This window comes from Nothoprocta perdicaria, unplaced genomic scaffold (assembly GCF_003342845.1).
Source record: "Nothoprocta perdicaria isolate Ctin4 unplaced genomic scaffold, notPer1 scaffold_7, whole genome shotgun sequence".
NCBI lineage: Eukaryota > Metazoa > Chordata > Aves > Tinamiformes > Tinamidae > Nothoprocta > Nothoprocta perdicaria.
In genome coordinates, this window is record NW_020455976.1 from 6,639,788 (window position 1) to 6,661,837 (window position 22,050).

Sequence of the window (22,050 nt, forward strand, 5' to 3'; positions counted from 1 at the left end):
GGCCGGCGCGGGCAGGAGGCGGCCGGGCCGCGCGGGGCCTCCCGAGCGGCCCCCGCTCCTCGCGGCCCGGTTTCGGCCGCGCTTTTCCCGGGCTCGGGCCCGGCGGAGGCTCCGTAGCCTCCAGCCGTGTGTGGTGCCGAGGCTCCCCGGGGCTGAGCCAGAGGAGCAGCCTGGCCGGGAGCTGAAGCGAGCCCTGGAGGGGACGGGGTGAGCGGGGAGGCGTTAGGGGAAAGCGCAGAGCTTCCTCGGAGCGGGCCTCGGCGAGCGCCCCGGCCGAGGGGCACCCCGAATTCATAGTCGTGGCCCTCGGTGCTGCAGGTGTTCAAGCACACACGGAGCTCTGCCATGCCTGCGCTTCTGTAGGCGGCAGCGAGGCCGTCCCGGTGCTAAAATGCAGCCTTTATTACATGTTCTGCAGCCCAGATTGCTCCTGCAACAGCAAAGCAGCAATTTAAAGTAAATTATTTTTTAAACAAGGGTGGGATGATTTACCTGCAAACTGCCTGTGGCCACAGGTGCCTTTTAACCAACAGCTCTTTTATGGGAGGATAAATGGAAATTAGCGGCCACCTGGCTGAAGAAACCCTGTCCAGGGGCTGTGCTGTATTGTGGATAGGAACAGGTGACTAAGGATGTGGGAATGGGAGGAAAGTTCTTCTTTCAGGAATGCTAATTCTGGATGTGTGAAGGTGTTTGTAGAAGCTGGGGATACACAAAAACTAAACAAAATAAATGCATTTATTTCAGAGCTACAAAAAAATAGGAAAAATCAGCAGAATAGGTAAGAATAAAAGTAAATATAAATAGGGATTAGACTATCTTTTTAATTAAAAAAAAAAAAGACATTTTGCAAGGGACTGCTGTGGGCGGACATGCTCTGTTTTGGTCCCTGCTCCATTTTGGTGACCTGTAATTGCCTCACTGTGGTGGAGCCTCTGGACAGTAAATGCTGTGATAAATAGTGTTTACAGGATTGAGACAAACATTGAGCACCACATGTGAGAAACAAAACAAGGAATCACAAAAGCAGCAGGATATTAAGAATGAGTTTTGTTTTATCTTTGGGATGTTTCTAACCTAACAATTCAAATGCAGGACTGAGAAATTGGAACTTTTAATCAGTTCTCGAGGTGATCGTGACTTTTGATTTCCTCATTCTCTATTTAAGTATATGGGCCATTTAGCCTAGCCGCAAAATGAAGACTGGTATAAATTGTAAATATTACTTAAGCTCCCATCCACACTGCATGCTGTTTTAATAACCTTGAGAATTGAGAGCATCATTTGGAACTGCTGTTACTCTGCTGCAGAGTGAGTTTAGCTGTGGGAGCCCCATGTGGACTCAGCTCACAATATTTTCCACCAAATGGGTAACTAAGATCTAAATTCCCAAAGGTTCGGAGTGCCTAATTCCTGCAGGGATTCACTTGCAGCTGAACAACTTTTAGCGGAGTTGGGCACTTAAATACACCTGGGGACTTCTCTAGACTTCACTTTCCTGGGTAGGACTAGTTTTAATCAGAACTGTTTAGGGAGGCCTCTTGCCCTGTCATTTCCCCTGCACGTTGTTTATGTCATGCCCTGCCTCAGGCCTGCAGGCAAAGGACTTGAGACATCTGTTTAAGTAATAAGAACTTACGTGTTATGAGATAATAGTTGTTCACTCCTCTTATCTTACCTTTGCTGTGCCAACTCAGAGCTGTGGAGTGCCAAAGGTTTGTTTTGGGGAAAGTGCTCTTTAAATAACCACCTTCCTCAGAGGACTGTGATGAGGGACCAGCTGCTTTCCTTTAAGACCCTCTCCTGCTGTGAATAAATTGTTCTCATCTGCCAAAATTACTCAATTGTGGATTTTCTCTGTAGCTTTTTTAATTATAGTTGAATCCTAACTTTTATGACCACTTACTGGCAGGATTCACACAAGGTATCTCAGGTATTTTTGTCTTTTCCAGGTCTCTGCAGGAAAAAAGAAGTGGCCTCTGGGTGAATAAGCAGTGTTGTGGGACACGTTGCTCTGGTAGAGCGATTGTCCCAGTGTAGGACGGAGTTACAGGGCAGCCAGCTAAGGACAAAGGTGCCCTTGAGTTGCACTGGGTGGGTTGGTGGCAGTGCTGGAGGGGATGCAGTCTGCGTTCCATTGGGTTGCTTTAGAACACAGTACAAATATTGTTTTATAGAGCTAATGTTAGTGAATATGTGACAGTTTCTGGCTTACCCCTGAGATGTTTTGCTCTAGGTGTGTGTTTCTCCTATCCTTCAGTTCCAAAAGTTTCACACGAATGTTGCAATCCTAGGAAGATAAAAATTGCAGCATGTAATAATAATAAAGCTGCAAATTACCCTTTTTTATCTTACTTTGGTTACTTTTTTTCTTAGAGGAAATCACTAGTGTAAAAAGGTCACTAGGTGTTTAAAGAGCTTTTGTGGGTGCTTTGGGCTTCCATAAGGTTGTTTCTTTTTCAAAATGAATTTGAGCTGTACATCTCAAGCTGGAACTTGTGGTTTGCTTTGAATTTTATAAAGGCTTGCTTTAAATTTTGCTGTCAAACAAGATTGTTTGCACAAGATCATTTAGTGATGCCTGGGAGTGTCATTAGATGTAGGAGTTTACATCTGTGGGACCTCTCTGCACAAGCCTGTCACTGTATTGTGCATCTTGTGCTTGTGTCTGAGTTGTTCTAAACAAACTACTTTTCTGTTTGTGTTTTGAGGCAAAACTGAACTTTGAAAGAAGCAGAGTCATTTGTTACAGATTAGTGCTCCAAAATCCCTAAATGTGTAACTGCCCAGAACAAGATTTATTCTTCTTGAATCTGCTTTAGCTCATGCAATCACCTCACGTTACTGATTGTTTTATCTTTGTGCTATTCCTAGAAATCATGAGGATAAAATTCAGTAATGTATGGCTTGCAAAGACATGTAGCCTTCACTTTACGCTTGAAGTCAATGGCTGTTTTAGACTCTGTGCTTCTGTTCCTCAGCTGGAGAAATAAAACAGACCATCCCGTGTTGGTCCCTTTCCAGACCTTCCCTTGGGGCAAACGTTCACGCCAGGCAGCAAGACAGTGAAGCAGGAGTGACTGTTGTAGCTTTTCCTTGCTCCAGTTAGCAGCGAGGGGAGTGAGCTGGATGGGCACTGCCCTTTGACTCGGCTTCCTCCGGCACAGGAGCAGCCAGTACCCACTCATCTTTCATGCACTGTTTTCTTTTACTTGGTTAACTTGTCCAAATTATGCTGAGGGATACCCCCAACTTCAGTTGTTGTCTTCATTCTTGTGGCTCTGGGTTGCACCTTGGAAAATCATGAATGGAAAACGGAATGTTTTTAAAAACATAAAGATGTTTTCTTAAAGAGCGTATGTTTGTAGGCTTCTTGGATCTTGATTTTTTCTTTCCCTAGCTAAATTCTATCTCTTTTTGGAAACTACATGGAAATGTTTTAGACAGATTTTATAATAAGTAGCTTGTGGTTTTGACCAGAGATCTGTAGTTCTCCTGAGAAGAGCAGCCTTCCTGGGAGGGGTGAGGTTCCATCAGGACTGTTGTTACCCAGGATTATTTCAGCAGTGTGTGTTAGAAGTTTAGCAAGTGAGGACACTCATTTGCTCAGTCCCAGGAACCTTGACTGCTGCAAGTAAGGAACAGATGGAATAAGTTACTAGTGCCTGCCCTGATGGGCTGTTTCTAGCAGAGTTCAGTGACTTTGAGCTATTTGATTAAATCTATGCCTAGACTGCAGTCTTTGAGATTTAGTGGGTTTTTTTTCCCTAGTGGAATTCTTTACTTGGAAATTAGGAATGAGTAGCTCAAAATTAGTAAAAATATATGTAGTTATATTAGTGCACCCACTGTTTGGGAACTTGTGTCTGCCCTGATGTTTGCTACCAACACACCAACCTCCTCATAGTATGAACAGGCTCCAGTCTCAAGTTCTTGTGCCCATGGCACATGATCCCCTGAACTCCTGTGTCCCCATGCACACACGTGTGCCAAGAACACGTGGTGTCCTCACCCAGGAAAAGCAGGAGAAATGTGGGAACCAGACACGCTGCAGGGATGGGCACTGCGGTGACCAGGCAAGGGGGCTGGGCAGAGCGGGGTCGGCTGCTCCGGGACTCCTGTGCAGGCACATTGGCCTCCAGGCACTTCCCTTGGCTTGTGTTCCCTCAGCCTGGGACATCAGTCTGGCCCCTTTTGTCAGCTTTGTAGAAAGAGGGAGAGAGAGCAGGTGAGAAGATTTGCCCTTAGGTTGCTGCCTTATCACATCCTGGCTCCTCAGCACGTTCTTTTCATCCCTTTTCTTTGACTGTTTTTTGTAAACACTAAACCTTTTGTGAAGCCAAAGGAAACGCTTTATTTAAAGCAGGATAGGAAAGGTCTGAAAACAACATCCTGAGCTCTAGAGACAGCGAGCCAAGGATCTCAGGAGGCCGGAGCCACAACAGGTCTTGCAGTTCTCAGGTCAGACAAAACAGTGAAATTGCAGAGTGTTTTAATTAAAAAGGGCAGGACTTGTCTCTGAGCTGCCTTTTCCCCTCTGTTAGCAGTGCCCCTCAGGAGAACATCCTGCCCACAGCTTTATCTCTGCAGATAAATTATTGATGGTGGTGAAAAGTGAAATCCTTTTCCTGGCACTGCTCAGGCACTAAACTCATCTCCAAACAGATGACGTCAACAGGAGGGGAGAGGAAAATCACATCAGTCAAGAATAGATTTTTATTATTATATATAATGTGTTAGTGTGAAAACTATGTGGTCTGAAAAGCCTGGTATTCGTCCAGAGTGCTCTCTGAGCCACTCATGAATCAAAATTGAGCTTTCGGTACATTTTCAATGGAGAAAGATGCAAAATGATGATTACCTTGCTTGAAATGCAGCTCTAGCAGCTGTGACACAATACAAAATATCCGTGTTCTCATTCTTTGATTTCTTCAGTTACTTTTCTGAATTGCAGCAGCCTGATAAACTTAGCAGCATTGTCCGCAGTGACCTGATAGTCCTCGGTAGCTGCTGTGTTACTCTGTGCCAGCTGTGGAAATGTGGAAGATTTAATGAGCCCATGGAGTACCGGGGAATGGATGAACAGCGTGAGGGTGGCTGCCCGGGTGGCATTCGAGGGCACATTTCAGCAGGACGTGCAGATAGTTACCAAGCACCGCAGCTTTTTTGGGCGGCCGTTCCAAAGTCCTGTGTGCAAAGGTCAGTGACGAGGAGAGCTTGTGCAGCAGGACAGGAGCCCGGCTCTTCCAAGGGTGGCTCCCTGTTGATTCCTCCACACAGGCTTGCCTGGTTCTCCCTGGGACCCTGTTCTCCTGTTGTTGATCTGCCCTCAAGGGATGATCTTTTATTTTAGGGCTGAGTTCACAAGAATCAGCTGGGGACTCCAGGCTTGCAAAACCCTCTCAAACATGCAGCATTAGACCACAGTAATAGCAGATCCTATTCTGTTTTTGTCTGTTTTGTCTGTAGGAATTTTCACTATGGGATTTCTGTTTTTAGCAGATCTTTTCCTATTGTTCTCACAAATTCAGTGCTTCTCAGCTTTTTAAGGTGTTCAGGAGAGCAGAGTGGTCAAATGCTCACGGCCCCCTCAGCTTTTGACGGGGAGTAACAGGCCATAGAGCCCCGAGGTACTAAGGAGGTACTAAGCTCGAGGGGCAGGAGCAAGTACTTTCAGTGGCCTGGATGGGAGGCTCTTTCATTCGTGCAGTCTGTTTATGTTGTTGGATGGCAGCAACCCACTGCTGACCATCGAGTGCTAAATCTTCTTGGTTCAGAAACTTCTTTGTTACAAGAAGTGGAACAGGTTGGTGAGCTCTGGGGTTGGTGCCGCTTTGCAGAAAGAAGGAAATAGAAATCTACTTTAAAAGTTGTAGCTAATAGCAGAAAAAGCCGTCTTCTCAGGAAGTGTGTGAGGAGGAACTAAGCAGAGTGTTCAAGGGAGCAGAGGAGAAGGGTGCATGTCAAAAGGGAGAAGAAGGCATCAAGAGCAGATGCAAAGAACATGGTGTGTTTCCTAAAGGATAAAACTCTGAAATCTAAATGAATAAAAACTTCATGTATAGGACAGCTTTCCTTTATCATCGGTTGCTCTTATTGCTTCCAGGAGATTGTCTGGTCATAGAGATGAGTAGCAGTGATGCTTGCAGTGGATAATGCGTAGATCCCTTCTTACAGGTATAAGAACATAGAGTAAGATCACAGCACTGGTCTGCTGGCAGTTTTGATTCAAGTGCAAGATAAAATTCACTTTACTCTCTGAAGAAATATGTTTATGTCATTGCTAACTAGTTCTCTTTATTTCCTTCCTTTTTTCTTTTTTTTTTTCCCACAGCTTGCACCTTCTCTCCCATTGCAAGAAGATTTTGTTTACCACTGGAAAGCAATCACCCACTACTACATAGAGACATCAGGTAAAAGAAAAATATTTTTATTTTCTTTTCATTATGGAAGCTGGAATTCCAAGTATTGGTGGTATTGAAAGACTTAAAAGTTCTGCATGGTCCTACTTGAATTATTTCTCCTATCAAAATGCCAATAATAATAGTTCAAAAAGTATAACCCCATTCATCCTTAAAAACTGGGCAGGAGCAATGATGGAAGGAAGGCCTTGTGTCCTGAGCACAATGTGAAGAACTGTCTGCTTTCATGTTGGACCCAACTTCTGTCTTCATCTATTCTGTTTAATCTAAACAGACATCTAAAGATATGTAGTCCCTACTGTTAACTTAATCGTTTTGCATCATTTATTTTCTTTTTCAGATTTTTGGTGCAAAAATTTCTAATTTTTGCAACAATTTAGTAGTTTTATAAGTGAACACAGTCATGCTTTTCGCAAGCTTACTAGTTTTGCATTTCTTTTGGAGTAGCCATTGAACCTGTGTTCATGTCTGGGACACTTGGTGTATGTCAGTATTTACTCTTGCAGGCTGAAACGTGACCCCTGGTTCTAAATAACCAGCTTTCGGAACGCTCTGTGATGTTTCCTAAGGTGGGAATGACGGAGTGGTAGAGGAAAACTGATACCTGTGATTATGTGGTGCAAAATAAAAGCTGACCTCTCACCCGCACTTTGCTAGATCTTGTAGAAAACACTATTTCCCAATTTCTTTGCCTCTTCCAACCAATGAAATCCCCCCTAAAAAACCTATCAGAAGTCTTCAGAGCTGGTGATTTGCCTGTGCTACCTTTGAAGCAGAATTATTTTCCAGCCCAAACAGGATATTATGCCCAGGAAGCTCCCCCAAGCACTGTAAGCAATCTAGAGGTTGTAACAGGGTCTAAAGACACTTAATACAGCTATTTTCTTTTGTGAGCTTGTTTCTATTTTCATGCAAGGAATGATTATTTTTAGATTCTTGTGTAAGTAGTAACTATTTTCCTAGTGAGATATTTGTTCAATTAGAATTTAGCTGAGGAAAATAAAAAGCAAAATTTCTACACTTGCACAGCTGCTTGGCAACATTCGGGTTAATACAAGATCCCACTGCCAGTGGCATAAATTCAGAGCAGTCTCATGACTTCAGTATGAAGAGATCAGTCTGACTCTCTTGTTCATGAAGTTTGACAGCACAATATCTTAAGGCAGAAAGTACAGAAATCCGAAGAATGACAAGTGTAATGTTTGGGATTACTTTGTTGTTGCTGTTAGAAAAGCTATTTATTTATCTGCCTTGTAAAGGAACTGATCAATTGCAAATTAATCTGATTTTAGAAGTTATTTGTACATTCCAGCATACTATGTGTAGAGGCAAAGAAATTACCAAAACAGGGTGGATACTCAACCAAAGACTGGAACCTTTCTCTCCCTGTATTTGCTTTTTGTCTACAGAAGTTTTTCTTTTGGATTGTGTGATTAATACAGGTCTTGTAATTCAGTATTTCACATTTTTATCATCATAAGGTTAAATAGCTGCCTAACGTATATGCCAGTTTACATTTTGAGAAATGATTCAGCAAATCCATTTTAGGACATCTTAAAATTAATATTAGATACTTCACAGTTTTATCTAAATAATATCTTAAGCATGGCATCTAAAACTACCAGTGTCCCTTAAAAATTTGTACCTGTATACGTTCATATAAACTTGAAGGAGATAAATGCAGTATATACTTAATATTTAATTGTATAGATTTAACATGTGCCTAAATTGTCAATGTACATATTGTTTGTTAACATCCTAATCACTGTTTTATTACTTATATATATCAGATTCTTTGAATGAGTGATCATGTTTTTAAATCTTGAATTTATAATTGATTTTAAGAAAAAAGGGTAAGATATTATCATTCTTAATTGCACATTTGTTCTATTTAGATGACAAAGCTCCTGTGACAGACACCAACATTCCTTCTCACCTGGAACAGATGTTGGATATTCTAGTTCAAGAAGAAAATGAGAGGGAATCGGGTGAAACGGGGCCGTGTATGGAATATTTGCTGCACCACAAGATTTTGGAGACCCTCTACACGCTAGGGAAAGCTGATGTATGTACTTCTCATTAAACAAATTATCCTTGAGGCAAGCTCCTAATAGTAATAGGGACTGAAGCACTGCAGGAAATGGTAGGGTAGGCTGCAGGACTCCAGCAGATAACCCTTTACTTGTTACTGACCTATTACCAAATGAGACAACTCGAGTGTGCTAGTTAGAATTAAACATCTTCCTACTCTTTTCACAGTCACTGACAGTACCAGATCTCAAACTTCTGCTGAGTTCCTTGTCTTCTACAGAATAGTAATATTACTCCTTGTTTTTTAGAGTGTTCGGAGTTTCTTAGTAAACAGCTATATTAAATACAAATATTTTTTAGTTTTTGTGAATGTAGTAAGATTGTCATATCAGGAAGAATTGATTTCAGCTAATGCTCAGGCTGCTTTTTTATTTGGTCTTTTATATAAACTCCACCCAGGACAATCTTGTTCAGATCTCATCTGCTTTGTGGTGAAATTAGCTTAATAGGTCTTGGTGCATTCTTGTGGACAGCATCTTCACAGCCTTTCTATTTGTTTTTATTGATGTCTGTCTTGGCAGACATACAGGCTGAAAGGTAAGGGATTGGTTGGATCATGGGGTGAATAAATCTATCAGCCTTCATGCTAGAACTTCTGTACTGTGATGCAGATGGAGTAAGGAAATCATGCTGTGATTAAACGATAAATGGAGCTCTCCATGGTTTCCTTTTCAGCCAGTCTTTTACATACGGTCATAAATTTTTCATCTACTTGGTTTTAGATATGTAGACAGTGTAGGATACAAGTTGCCTGAGCCTGGGATGTTCCTTGCTCTGGAGGGACCAGACCTCTAATATTCCCATGGAGATAGCAGCTCTCCTACCATGAGATATTGTCCTAATCGCTTCTTTTGGAAGCAAAGCTGGGGCAGTAAATCTGCAAACTCTTACCAAGAAATTGGGCTGGAGCAGAGACATGTGAAAGGAATAATTAGCAATAGGTTTCTAAGGGTTGAGAGAAGTTGTTTTGTGCTCAAATATGCCTGTATAAGCAGTTTTTGTGCAGTCTGTCTCTATACTTTACCACTTGAGTTGATACATCTAAAGTAAACTTAGGGTTCAGTGCTTGCAAGATGTTGCAAAAATCTGTTGCAGAATGAATGATTTCCCTTTACAACAATGACTTAGATTTATTATTTTCTTGTAGATGCACCCTAATGGTACATTTTTCTCTTTTTAACAGATCACTTGACAAGCAATATTGAGGCTAGCTGTAGCCCAAGGAATAGTTGCCTTGTCAGGAGAGCCAAGTTAGGCAGTTCTTGTTCCTGGTATCTGTTGATAGATCTATAGGTAACCCCATGCAGTAAACCAGATCAGGGAATTAAAACTTACCTCTGGAATATGCATTTATTCAGAATGTCAGAACTATTAGGATTGGGTGAGGATTTAGGCAGAAACAAGGCTAATGTCTGCAGAATCGTGTGCATCAGACCTTGCAGAGGTGAGAAAGTCTTCTCATGTGGCAAGTGCAGGAGAGAGGGTAGAACATGGACATAAATGTTCAGCCACAGACAGCTGTGGCTTATTCTGCTGGAGCTCAGGTAAGTGACAGCTGCTTTGTGTCCTGGAACAGCAGTGTCTGCTTAAAAACACTTTATCTGAGGTGAATTGGTCATGAATTAAAAAAAAAACTCAGTAGACATTGGAGTTTTTATAATAATGAGTTTGTCAGCGTTTATTTGTATGTACTTGCAAACAGGATTGCTAGATTTTGTGAGAACTCTTGATAAAAGTTAATATGGTATAAAATGATACAGTACCATAAAAAGCAGTTTGTCGACAGCCAATTCATTCAGAGTTAATTTCCCCTAACATTTACCTATATTGGTAGGGTGTATTTCCTGGAAAGGCTTGAAAGGATCTGCTAGAGTAATTAATGGAAAGTATGGAAAATTTTAAAAAGCAGACAGCTAATGAAAAGCACCATTTTTTGGTGAACTCAATTAATATTGATAAAAGTAATGTGCTAACACATGAGGTTTTAAAATAGTTTTGATTAAATTACTGCTATTTGGTCTTAGACACTTTTACATAATCATTTCCCTTCATGTTTTTACGTTTTTTTTAATACTATTCATCTGATTTTGTTTCAGTGTCCTCCAGGAATGAAACAGCAAGTTTTGGCTTTTTATACAAAACTTCTAGGAAGAATACAGCAGCCTCTGCTTCCCCATATAAATGTGCATAGGCCCGTGCAGGTACTGTTCAAATTTTAAGGAATTATTGCTTTGTATCACAGGTTTCTCTTGTTGTGTTGGGGTTAATGGCATCTCTTTGTATTTTTTCCATTTTTGTCTGAATTAAAGTTAATGATTTGCTTTTCTTTATGTAACAGAAATTAATCAGGCTATGTGGTGAAGTTCTGGCAACACCCACAGAAAATGAAGAAATTCAGTTTCTTTGTATAGTCTGTGCAAAGTTGAAACAGGATCCATACATGGTCAACTTCTTCCTTGAGGTGAGTAGATGAAATCTGCATTTTGGGGGTCTATTTCTAAATTGTCCCAGGCAAAATCTAATAGAGAACCTGAGGTAGCAGCTTAGTTCTTTATAGATGACTTCACTTGGAGGTTTTATTCCTGGAAAAAAACCCAAATTCTTCTGCTTCTAGAGACTTGCTGCATCTAATTCTTTTTTACTAGAATCTCATTCAGGGCTCTCAATTTACCTGCTTGAGATCTTTAATGGTACAGCCTTTAGGGGGCACTCTGCAAATCAGAAAAGAGTAATTTTTAGTTGAGGGAAGTGATACAGACTGTAACTTAGAACATTATGGCGAAGAGATCTGACTCAGATGTTAGTTTCCGAAGTATCTTTTGCACTGATTTTCATGTGCTAATTTGTTTTGGATTTCAATTTATTCTTTCTTTTCAAAGTGAGTTTTCTGTGTTCTGGTGTATAGGAAAAGAACATACGTAGGAATGTTTGTTATCCCCACTGATCATAGCCATTATTTTATATTAAACAGATTAACTCACACTTTTCCTTTATTTGTTTTCTCCTTAGCTAGCCACATCTCAGCTCATCTCATGAGAAGTATTCCTTGCAACTGATCCTTCCATGCAAAAGGCCACTTGCTGCTCTATTTATCTAATTCTGCTCTTCAAACAAGTTTCAACACAGCATCTCTTAAAGAGACTATAAAATAAGAACCCCCATTTTACCAAGTGAGCAATCATGTCACTATTCATTTCTAATAACATTGCTACAAAGCAGGAACTTAATGGTTTTTCCACAGGAATTGGGTGGATATTTTCATTAGCTGTGTTGTCACTTGATTGATTCACTGCAGAATTTGACACTCAAATAGCCACATATTTTGAAATTAGACAATAGAAAGATGTACTTATATCTCTTTGCCGTTGGTGAATTAAAGGAGTGCTTTGCCTTGAAAACACTGAATGTGTATTTTATGTAACCTTTCCTGTCAGGTCATTCAGGATCCTGTCTTGCACTTTTACAGAAGGCAGGTGAGCAGCTAAGCTGCAGAATTGCATGGTTAATCAATAGGAAGCTTAAATAAATGAACTCTGCATATGTGTTGCTCAGTTTGCAGAATGCTTTGTGTTGCCTGACAATGTAGAAGTAATGAGCTATGGTCAAATTCAAGGGGGGATTTTTTTGGTCTCATCAGTGTATTAGCTCAAGTGTAAACTATGTCACGTTCCATGTATGAGGTAATGGTGCAATGTAAAATGAATATTTTGCAAAATCTTATATATTTTGCAAAAAAAATTTAGTTTTGGTAACCCTGCCTGGTACGTAAGTGGTGCCAATAACAATGTCTAATAGCTGATTGAAAATGCAGTTCTAGCCATAGCAGCTAAGAAAAAACAAGTATCTGAGTAATTTTTTTGCGTATTTACTTGCACTGTGTTATAAATGAAAGCCATGTTAAAATACAGGAAGGTAGCAGAACCCCTCAGTGCACCGTAGCTGTAATGGTAGTTCTGCATCTGCAATCTGCAGTGTTACAGCTCTGCTCCAGCTGTACCCGTGTATCAATAAGATGCATAGGAGGAGAAGGTTCAGGGAATGCATCTTCTCCTGTAGTCAGAATTGGTACTCATTTTCAGCATGCTGCTTTACCCCAGCGGGTTGCCTCTCGGGGACGCTAGTATTGTAGTGCCCAGTGCAGCTCCTCCTCACAGAACATGTGTCTCGTGGGCACGTGGTCGCAGCAGTTGTGCTGCTTGCTCCTGAGGTGGTTCGTCCCTGCTGTCTGTGTGCACTAAACACTGCTAACCCCAATGGTGATGCTGAGAAGCTGCCACCCCGTGAGCTCTGTGTTCCCAACAGCTGCTGTGTCACTGCAGGGAAGGGAAACGCCTTGGAGTTTTAAACTCACTGCTGTATCTGCTTGAAGAACAGGTCTTGTGCTGAAGTCAAATTTATGATGCTAACACAGCCTGGTTCACCTGTGCTTGTGCTGGGAGAACAGAGAATTACTGTTTCTTCTTGGTCTTGCGGGGCACAAGTGTAAATGTCTCCATGTGCTGGAGTCAGGTTCATTTAGCAGAAAGATGAATAGATTTTTTGCTTTGAGGTTAAGTTGAGATGCTTTGCAACATCTGAGAAGGTTCTCAAGATGTGTTACTGTAGCCAGTGCTTACAGCGTTATCCTGCTGTCATAAAAGCAACTTTTTCCCCTTTCCCCATTCCTTTTGAAAGTAAAATCTTCAGAAGTTAAGCGTGAGTGTCACTGTGTGATTCCAACTTGGAACAGCATTTCAGAGGTTAAAAGAATTTGAGACCTTTTTGAGTAAAGAAATATTTTGTGGTGTGTGCAAGAGGCAGAAGATGCCCTCATAAGGAAAAGGAAAAATTTGTATCAGGTACCAGACAAACCAAGTGAATGGTGTCTCCACTGGTGGAGGTAAAATGGTGCCACCTCCTTGTGAATGGTGGATTTGGCCTTGATCCAAATGGGTTAGGACTTGAGGAAAGAGTAAAGCAGGTTCAGAAGCAGCAGCTCGCCTGCCTTTGCAGCCAGTTACTGTCGGTTATGTTGTTACTGCATCCAGCCTTGTAGAGAACCGCTTCAAACCTCACTGTACAAAACTTCCTTCTGGGGAGTTTCTGCTTTAGAGTGAATTCCTTTGCACGGCCTGACTGCCACCAAATGCCTTTCAGAACAAGCTGAGAGCCCTGGCTTCGGGAGGGTCAGCGAGCGCCGTCGCGGAGGAGGCGCCGCTTGGCGGGGACGCGGTGGCTGCTGACGTGGGGCAGCCTGGGCACACCGACGCGGGGCGGCCCGGGCACGCGGAGGCAGCAGCGGGCACCTCGGCCGGAGCCCAGCAGGCGGAGCAGGAGCACCAGGACGGCCTCCCTCAGCAGGCGGACGAGCTGCCCTTCCGTCTGCACGAGCTGAGCGGCGCCGCGCCGCCCGACTCCTCAGCTCCTGATCCGAATCAAGACTATAACCTAGTGAATTCTCTGCTGAATCTCACTAAAAGTCCGGTGAGTTTTTTCCTCTGTAATCTGATATAGTGAATATTGTGTGAAGCAGGGAGAGGCAGTGTATGTGTGTGCACATTATGTGTATATATACACCTTGTAATTGTTAAGTGATAGCTTGACATTATTTGTCTAATGTCTTGGTCGTAATCTGACCTACAGCGTTCGGGCCATGTGCCTTAAGGTAGCAGTTACTTTCTTAGTGTTTGCGGTGGTTTGTGATGTAGTTTTTTATTTCCTACCATCCAATTTCAGGAGAAATAACTTATAGTGGTTGAATAAAGAAGCAAGAGGAAATTCACCTTAGGGGTGGAGGAGGAGGGAAGAGGTTTCATTCGGGACATATTTGCTTCTTGATTTTAAGTGAGCTTAGTTCACCTTCTGATGCATTTCCCCTGCTGCCAGGACGGCCGGATAGCAGTGAAGGCCTGCGAGGGCCTCATGCTCCTGGTGAGCCTGCCGGAGCCAGCAGCAGCCAAGTGCCTCACGCAGAGCACCTGCTTGTGTGAGCTGCTGACCGACAGGCTGGCCGCCCTCTACAGAGCCCTGCCTCAGTCACTGGATCCCTTGGACATTGAAACAGTGGAGGCAATCAACTGGGGGTAAGAATCTACTTGTGTATTTAATACCTGAGGAAATTTTACACCTCTCCTTGATATTCATTTTTTGTAGCTGAGTAAGGTGTAAAATATATTTACATGCCCACACCAAAGTTTCAAGAGCACAGTTTAGATATTAATCAGAATCATAAGACTTCAGACATCCAATGGATTCATTATTTTTGACATTGTCAGGTTTGACCACCAGTCCACTGCAGAGATTCCTCAAGAAGCAAGGTTTTCCACTGAATTATGTTAGCAATTTGTGCTGATACAGCTTATCTCACGCACACACAGATTATTTTCCTATTTGTATCTCAAGAATATCAGAAATATGTGCATAAGCCTTTCACTGGGAACAGTGACCACAGAGCTCTAAGCTACGAGGAATGACAGGAAGGATGCATTTGATAGCAGACTTTCTGCAGCAGTGAAGCAGCAGAGAAGTTTTATGGCATAGCTCATCAGCACAAAGCTAAAGATACTGGGCCTATCATCCAAACTGCTTGTATGATATATTCTAAATATGTTTAAATACTCTTCCCTACTCTGCCTTCATTATTTTGAATTCATCACAATCTTTTAGCACTAAGACAAAAAGCAGATATTTGCAAAGAGTATTTTAATTTTTAGTTCTGGTGAAAAGCTTCTGGTGCTTTTTAGAAACAAAAAGGTACAACTTAACAGTGATAAAAATAATTATTACACCAGATTAGCAAATAATAGTTTCTTAGATTTTTTTCTAGGCTTTTGTGAACAGTACAGTCTAGTTCAGGTATATGCTGTGTGGTTTTGTTGGTCTTGATTGACACAGAGTAAAGAAGAGCAATTCCCTCTATGCTTCTGTAGCTACAGGAGTTACTGAATCGTTTCTGTGGTCTCTTTCTTCAGAGAAAAGCCAAGATGATCAGTACTCCCTTCTGAGTTACGAAATAGTTTAAGCATATCCATGCAGAATTCTTCTGCTGGATGTGCTCTATATTCTTGAATGTGCCATCGGAAGCCTCTGTGTGCAGAAAAGCTATTCTAATGTTCACTTCATTGTGGGTAGATCATGGATTGTGCTGTTAAGTTTAATAAAAAGAGCATCCAGAGTTCTTCAGATAATCCTAAATAGACTGAATAATATTTCTTTGTGTTATGCAGTTTGGATTCCTATAGTCACAAAGAAGATGCATCCGCTTTTCCAGGGAAAAGAGCCCTGATTTCATTTCTTTCGTGGTTTGACTACTGTGATCAACTTATTAAAGAAGCACAAAAGGTTTGAAATGTTTATACAGTATACAAACATATTTAGAAAGTAAATAGCTCAAGTTATTTCCTAGGTGTTCAGTGTGAGACCAAGCACTTTGTATTTTTGTTTCAGACTGCTGCAGTTGCTATGGCAAAAGCTGTGCGGGAGCGGTTTTTTGTTGGTGTTATGGAACCCCAGCTGATGCAAACGTGAGTAGCATCTTTCCCCAAGAAACAGCAGCAGAGCAGAATCTGAATCAAGCAGGTATTTTTCAGTTGCAAGCCAGTGTATATCTAATATTATGAATTTATCATTCAGCTCAGAGATGGGAATCCTCACATCCACTGCACTATTGCATCGCATTGTTCGTCAGGTGACTTCGGATGTCCTGCTGCAGGAAATGGTTTATTTTATACTTGGAGAGCACAGAGAGCCAGAGACTTTGACGGACATCAACAGACATCCATTGCGACACAGGTTAATCGAGCACTGTGATCATATTTCTGATGAGGTGAGAAGTGAAAATGGCAGAACGGCTGCTGGGCAGACGCAAAACCAAACCACCAAACTGCCATTGTGCTCATCTCATTTTTCTCAGCTGCTTTATCAAACTGTTTATCCAGCTGTTATCAATCAAACTGTTTTATGGAACAAGTAGGGTGTTTTTTGGCAGTGAAGATTCTTTGTGAAATTTGCTTGACCCTATGCGTGCCTATCTGATCTTGCCCATCTGTAAAAGATGGCCAAATCAGTCTGTGTAATTGCATTTTAATTGACAGTATGTTATATTATACATTGCATCACTGTTGTTTTCCTTGTGTCAGTTTTATGATATTGCAGCTTGAGGGGTAGATAATTTTTTTTAATTACATAAAGTAGGTTTGACTAGAAAATATACAAAGTGCCAATTGAAAGATAATGTAGTAACTTTGAGCACTTACACACCTTGTTAAAGTAGTTGAACTGAGTGAAATCCCTGCTAGGGACCTGCTTATGTAACCAGTCTTTCCATGGAATAGTTGCCCCCCTCTCCTTTCTCAAAAAATCCCCAAGCCAGTCTGAAATATGGATCTATACCTTGGCATGTCCCTTTTCTTCAGTCTGCTCACCCTTTCAGAATAGGATAACTATATAAATTACCTTATCTTTGCCATGCTGAGAATTCTCAATCTCTCTGTAAAACGACCCTGTATTGCTTAAAGTCAGGCCCTTTTAAAAAGCCCGCCTAGTATCTCTGTATAAAAATATTAGCATCTAATTCTAGCCATAACATCCCAATGTTATTTTTTTATTCTGGATGTTTATTACATCCTTTAAACCTTGGCTTGCACAGTGCTAACCATTTTCCATCAAGGATGGGTTTGTGATAGGCAAGGCTAAATTGTGAGTTCTTTCATTCTTTGTGTTATTCTGGCAGGTTTTATGAAGCTCTTCTGTTATAGAGCTGTACTGTATGATATTATAGGAAAATGATACATTCGTGTACTAATTTTCAAGTGCATATGGAGTAATGCCTATATACCACCCTCAGCATAGTAATTTTCTAGTTCTGTCCGGGTATTTTGGTTTCTATTATAGTGTAGTTAAATAATAGCAAAGTTCTACGAAGTACAAACACAGATAGAAGACAAATAGCATAAGGCAACTGTGCAGAAGCTCACTGAGATTTTACTCTTGACATTGCAGATCAGTATAATGACTTTACGAATGTTTGAGCACCTTTTGCAAAAACCCCATGAGCACATTCTTTATAACTTGGTTCTGAGAAATTTAGAAGAAAGAAACTATATGGAATACAAGCCTCTCTGCCAAGAAGATAAAGATGTTATAGAAAATGGACAGATCGCAGGAGCAGTGTAAGTTTCTTTAAGAAAAGTTTTCACACCAGCTAACTTGGATTCTTACATTTTAAACAGCAGTCTCTTCTTTCATTAATTGATAGAAAAGGGAGCACAGCGTGTCATCGAGTGTTTTGTTTGTTAGTCTAGAAACATAATGAGCCTCTATAATGACGTGCAAATTTTTCCATCAGCAACTTAAGGAAACTGTTAGAACAGTAACAAGAGCTAAAATTAACAAAACCCTCTTTTCTAAACAATAGAAGCTCTTGATTTAGTAACTTAGGCATCTTCCTAGCTTGAGTGCATGTATGTATTGATTTCAGTGAGAAATCAGTCACTTGGGTGTCTCGCTCATGTCAATGTTCTTGAATCATATTTTTGGATGAAACACTTCACATTTTTTTTACTGAAGGGAGCTGTAAGGACCAGCTACGCAAGCTATTTTAGGCTTCTTAATTTAGATGTTTATGAGTCATTTGAAAACTAATGATTTCCTTGAGTAGAAATCTCTCTCACGTGGAAAACTTGGCTAGAGAATGTGATTTAGCACAGTGATTTGGAACCAGCAGGAAATGTCCAGCTCTGCTATTCAGATCAAAAAGTTATGAAGTTTCTTCAAAAATAAAACAAAGTTTGAAAAGTATTTGTAAAGGTTGATATTTGTGCATATTAGTGGAAAGCTGTACATATTAATGTTCTAAAAAAATGCTATTTTTCAGAGGAAAAAATAGAAAGTATCTCTTTTGGTCCAAAAGAGTTTCTCACTTTCCATAACCTTCTGTCTATTAATCTCACAGGGACCTAGAGGAAGATCCGTTATTTACTGATCTGTCTCCAGACAACATGTTGTCAGCTCAGGAGTGGCTCAGTGCTTCTCCACCTGTCAGTCCTGAACACCCAAAGAGTGATGGGAAAACTGAAGTACATAAAATTGTAAATAGGTGAGTTTCAGCAAGTGGAGAAAAATCTCTGAATGTGGGGTCTCTGCACACACTATGTGAATTAAATGAACGCTGCAATGGGTGTAGGTCTGTTATGCTCTGCCAGCTGGCAGAGTGTCTCCCCAGGAGAAAATTGTGGCCTTTTACTGGAAAACTACTCCTAAAGGATTAGAGCTTACTATAAGTAAGAATTCAACATGAAACAGAAAAATGGGAAGACTTTACAGATATTTCAATCTATTACTCATACTTGTGGATGAAAGCCTAACTGAGTACAAAACACTCTATTCTCAAAAGATTTGCTAAGTTTAAATTACTCTTATATGGGGCTTGACCTTCCTGCAGAGGTCTGGGGACTGTTGCCATGCTTTTTAGGGGAAAAATACTTGCTTCCTTAAACATGTGCTTAAAATGAAATAATTGCCAAGCTAGAGAGAACCTTGTGTTCCCAAAAGCACAAGTGGCACCTCCATCACATGCGTGTGTGCATGTAAGCCATTCTGCAAACTGCATACCACAAAGGGGAGAGTCTCTCTGCTCTAAGCAACTTAGCGATGGTAATTCTCTTAGCTACTAATACAAGGACAGATGCTCTTTGCTCTGTTAATAAAAGCCAGCAAAGCAGCCCTGGTCTGGCTTTGCTGACCTACCTACTTAACCAGAAATAATCAGCCATGGAGCAAACAGCCCTAGGACTGACTAGTCATTTCTTGCCCTCGCTTTTTTTGGCATAGCTTATAATTTATGGTGGACATAATTTGGAGAAAAGACAAAAAGAGCAGTCCCCAAAATTCATCCCCTCTGTCAGGGAATGGAAATGTTCTCAGGATTTGCAGTGTATTGCAAATATATTTTTTCAGGTAATACGAGCTTCCTAAGAAAACTCAACTACTCCATAGTTCTCAGTCTCTATATAAAACCTTTCAGGAGCCTCAGCAGTTCCTGATGTGTGGAGAAAGCTGAATTTTGGAAAGAGGCTCCAAAAGTTGAATGGTCTTTTGGTGTCCAGAATTTTGATTCTCTGTATTTATTTTTAGTTGGAGGGGATTCCTCTAATAAAATTTAGAATTGCCTGGTGATACTTAGGCGAAATATCAGTGAAATAATAAGAGCATACAGTATTTAAGTACATATCTGATAAAGGCACTAACCGGGACAAATATTCCTGTGTGCTCCCGGGTGTTCATTGCCACATGTCAAATAAAACTGTAGCAACTAAGTGCCCAGGCAATAGGATAGGAAGAATGTCAAGTATAATCCTCCTCCTTATTTGGCTCCCTGATTTGCCAGTAAACTTTCCATCTGCTCTGGTAAGATGGAGTCTGACCTTTAGTAAATATCTGTACTGGTCATCACTATTCCTTTTCATCTCCATTTTTGTCTGCTCCTTTTCAGAAACTGCTAGCATCCCACTGACGTTTCTACCTCTAGGGTCAGATAGACAAATTCTAAAGTATATATGTTGTTATTGCAAACAGTAGTTAGAACAGACTTGCATAAGTGGATTTTGTTGTCTCTTCACATGAAGTTATAGTAAAATGCTTTCATTAATTGGGCATCTGATTTAGTACTGTGGCCACTGTTATAGATGGTGGAAAAGTATTGACCTGCTGCTCCATGACTTGTAGATAAATGTTAATTTACTTCTATCTTTTCTTAGTTTTCTCTGTCTTGTACCTGATGAAGCAAAGTCGTCGTACCACGTGGAGGGTACAGGTTATGACACTTACCTCAGAGATGCCCACAGACAAGTAAGTCACAGAAATCTTCTTTAATCAGTCTTTGAGAATTTGAAATGTTTATGAGAATGTACAAGTGGTTCTATAAGTAGTCCTGCTATGTGTGATTTTAGTAATGAAAAACAAAAAATACAATTTTAATTTTCTTGCAGAATCTTGTCTTTGGAGAGTTTGAGGGTGAATCTACCCTCTGTTATTCTAGCAGGAATAATAGATGGCATTAAATGCATTAACATTTACGTAACAAACACACTGAGAGAAAATTTGAACTGCACCTAGGTTCTTAATTTGCTTTTTCATTTATCTGCATTCTCTTGGAGAATTGCCTGCCAAGCTGTTTGAAAGGACTGAAGGGAAATTAAACTGCTGCATAGGAGTTATGCAATCTGGGGCTTTAAAAATAAAGGCTCATCACAGGAAATATGCAGCCTAAGGCATTCAGGTTTGAAGTTGAAAATTCTGCTGGGAAAACTTTATGCTTTACTCTTTTGAAATAAATGCAGGTTTTGTTTTTGCAAGTGCAATCTAAAGTCTCCTTGGTCAGAGGACAATTGTTTATTTGCAGCTTTCCTAATGAGACCCTGGGAATCTCCTATAAGAGGGGAAAAAAATCCCATAAAGCTCAAGGATAACAGGAACTATTTAGTAGATATTTGGAAAGGTCCGTAATTTGAGTTATGAAGTGAGCTGTTTGAAATAGGAAGCTTTGATTTCTGCAGTTGTTACATAGTTTTACCTGTAGCCTTCCCTGAAAAGGAAGGGAATAGAAAGCAGAGAATAAGGGAACAAAAGTTCATGTGAAATTCCCTAATGTTCTGTTCTAGGATGCCAGAAGACTCATATCACTTTGGTATTTCTTTCGTGCCTTAGGGAGAAGAGTATTCTGGGAGTTATTAGAGAACAGAATTGGTTTCTGCCACTTTCTGACAATGATATGGCTACTCTTAAAATATTTTCCCCTAAGAATTGCCTTGCCTATTGCTGTTATTACATTGAAATAACTATTCAGTTTACACATTCCTGAAAGCCTGCACAATAGGAAGCTGCACGCAGGGAAGAATTTCTGAGTCTGTCTCACTGTCTTTTGCTGTGGTTTATTCCTGCATTCCGTATTTTTACTTTGAGCAGATAAGCTGCATGTTCTAGGATTAAAAATATTAACTTATTTACAACCACACCATATACGAAGGCAATCCCTGCTTTAAAAAAAAATCCTGATGAGGATGTATGTGATGGTGGCTTTATGTCTGAGTCCGGGTTGCTTTTTGGAGCTCTGTTGTCCACTTGCTGTGTTTATGAAATCCCCTCAAGCGTGTGAATGTCCAGAAGAAAAGGAAGTGCCAGCACAAACTGATGATGTTTCTTTTAGCATGACTGTTCCTTCTGAGCTCAGACTGCTCAGAGAGCTACAGTTTATAGTCTTATGGAGGTTATTAAAAGGAAATTACATGATATCCATGGAGGTTGGTATCTTTTTTTCTGCCCTCTGTGTATTATGCAGTAAATGTTTGAATATGTTTTCCTACCTACTTTATTTTTCTAGTTCCGGGATTACTGTGCCATCTGCTTGCGATGGGAGTGGCCTGGATCTCCCAGATCTTTGGAAAAGTGCAATTTAGAAGCATCCTTTTTTGAAGGGCACTTCTTGAAAGTCCTGTTTGAAAGAATGGGCAGGATTCTTGATCAGGTAAAAAAAAAAAAAAAAAAAAAAAAAAAAAAAAAA

The 22,050-nt window shown here is 40.7% G+C and overlaps 1 protein-coding gene across 1 annotated transcript in view; it reads left to right on the forward strand.

The window, feature by feature from the left end:
- Positions 1-22,050, forward strand: part of FAM160B1 (family with sequence similarity 160 member B1) — a 29,837-nt gene that overhangs the window by 208 nt on the left and 7,579 nt on the right. Inside the window, exons 2-14 of the mRNA XM_026050582.1 lie at positions 6,335-6,413; positions 8,318-8,487; positions 10,610-10,714; positions 10,852-10,974; positions 13,650-13,976; positions 14,379-14,575; positions 15,719-15,833; positions 15,939-16,015; positions 16,125-16,317; positions 17,493-17,662; positions 18,445-18,588; positions 20,249-20,339; positions 21,871-22,014. Coding sequence (XP_025906367.1) covers positions 6,335-6,413; positions 8,318-8,487; positions 10,610-10,714; positions 10,852-10,974; positions 13,650-13,976; positions 14,379-14,575; positions 15,719-15,833; positions 15,939-16,015; positions 16,125-16,317; positions 17,493-17,662; positions 18,445-18,588; positions 20,249-20,339; positions 21,871-22,014 — 1,935 coding nt within the window. The remainder of the gene's footprint in view (positions 1-6,334; positions 6,414-8,317; positions 8,488-10,609; positions 10,715-10,851; positions 10,975-13,649; positions 13,977-14,378; positions 14,576-15,718; positions 15,834-15,938; positions 16,016-16,124; positions 16,318-17,492; positions 17,663-18,444; positions 18,589-20,248; positions 20,340-21,870; positions 22,015-22,050) is intronic.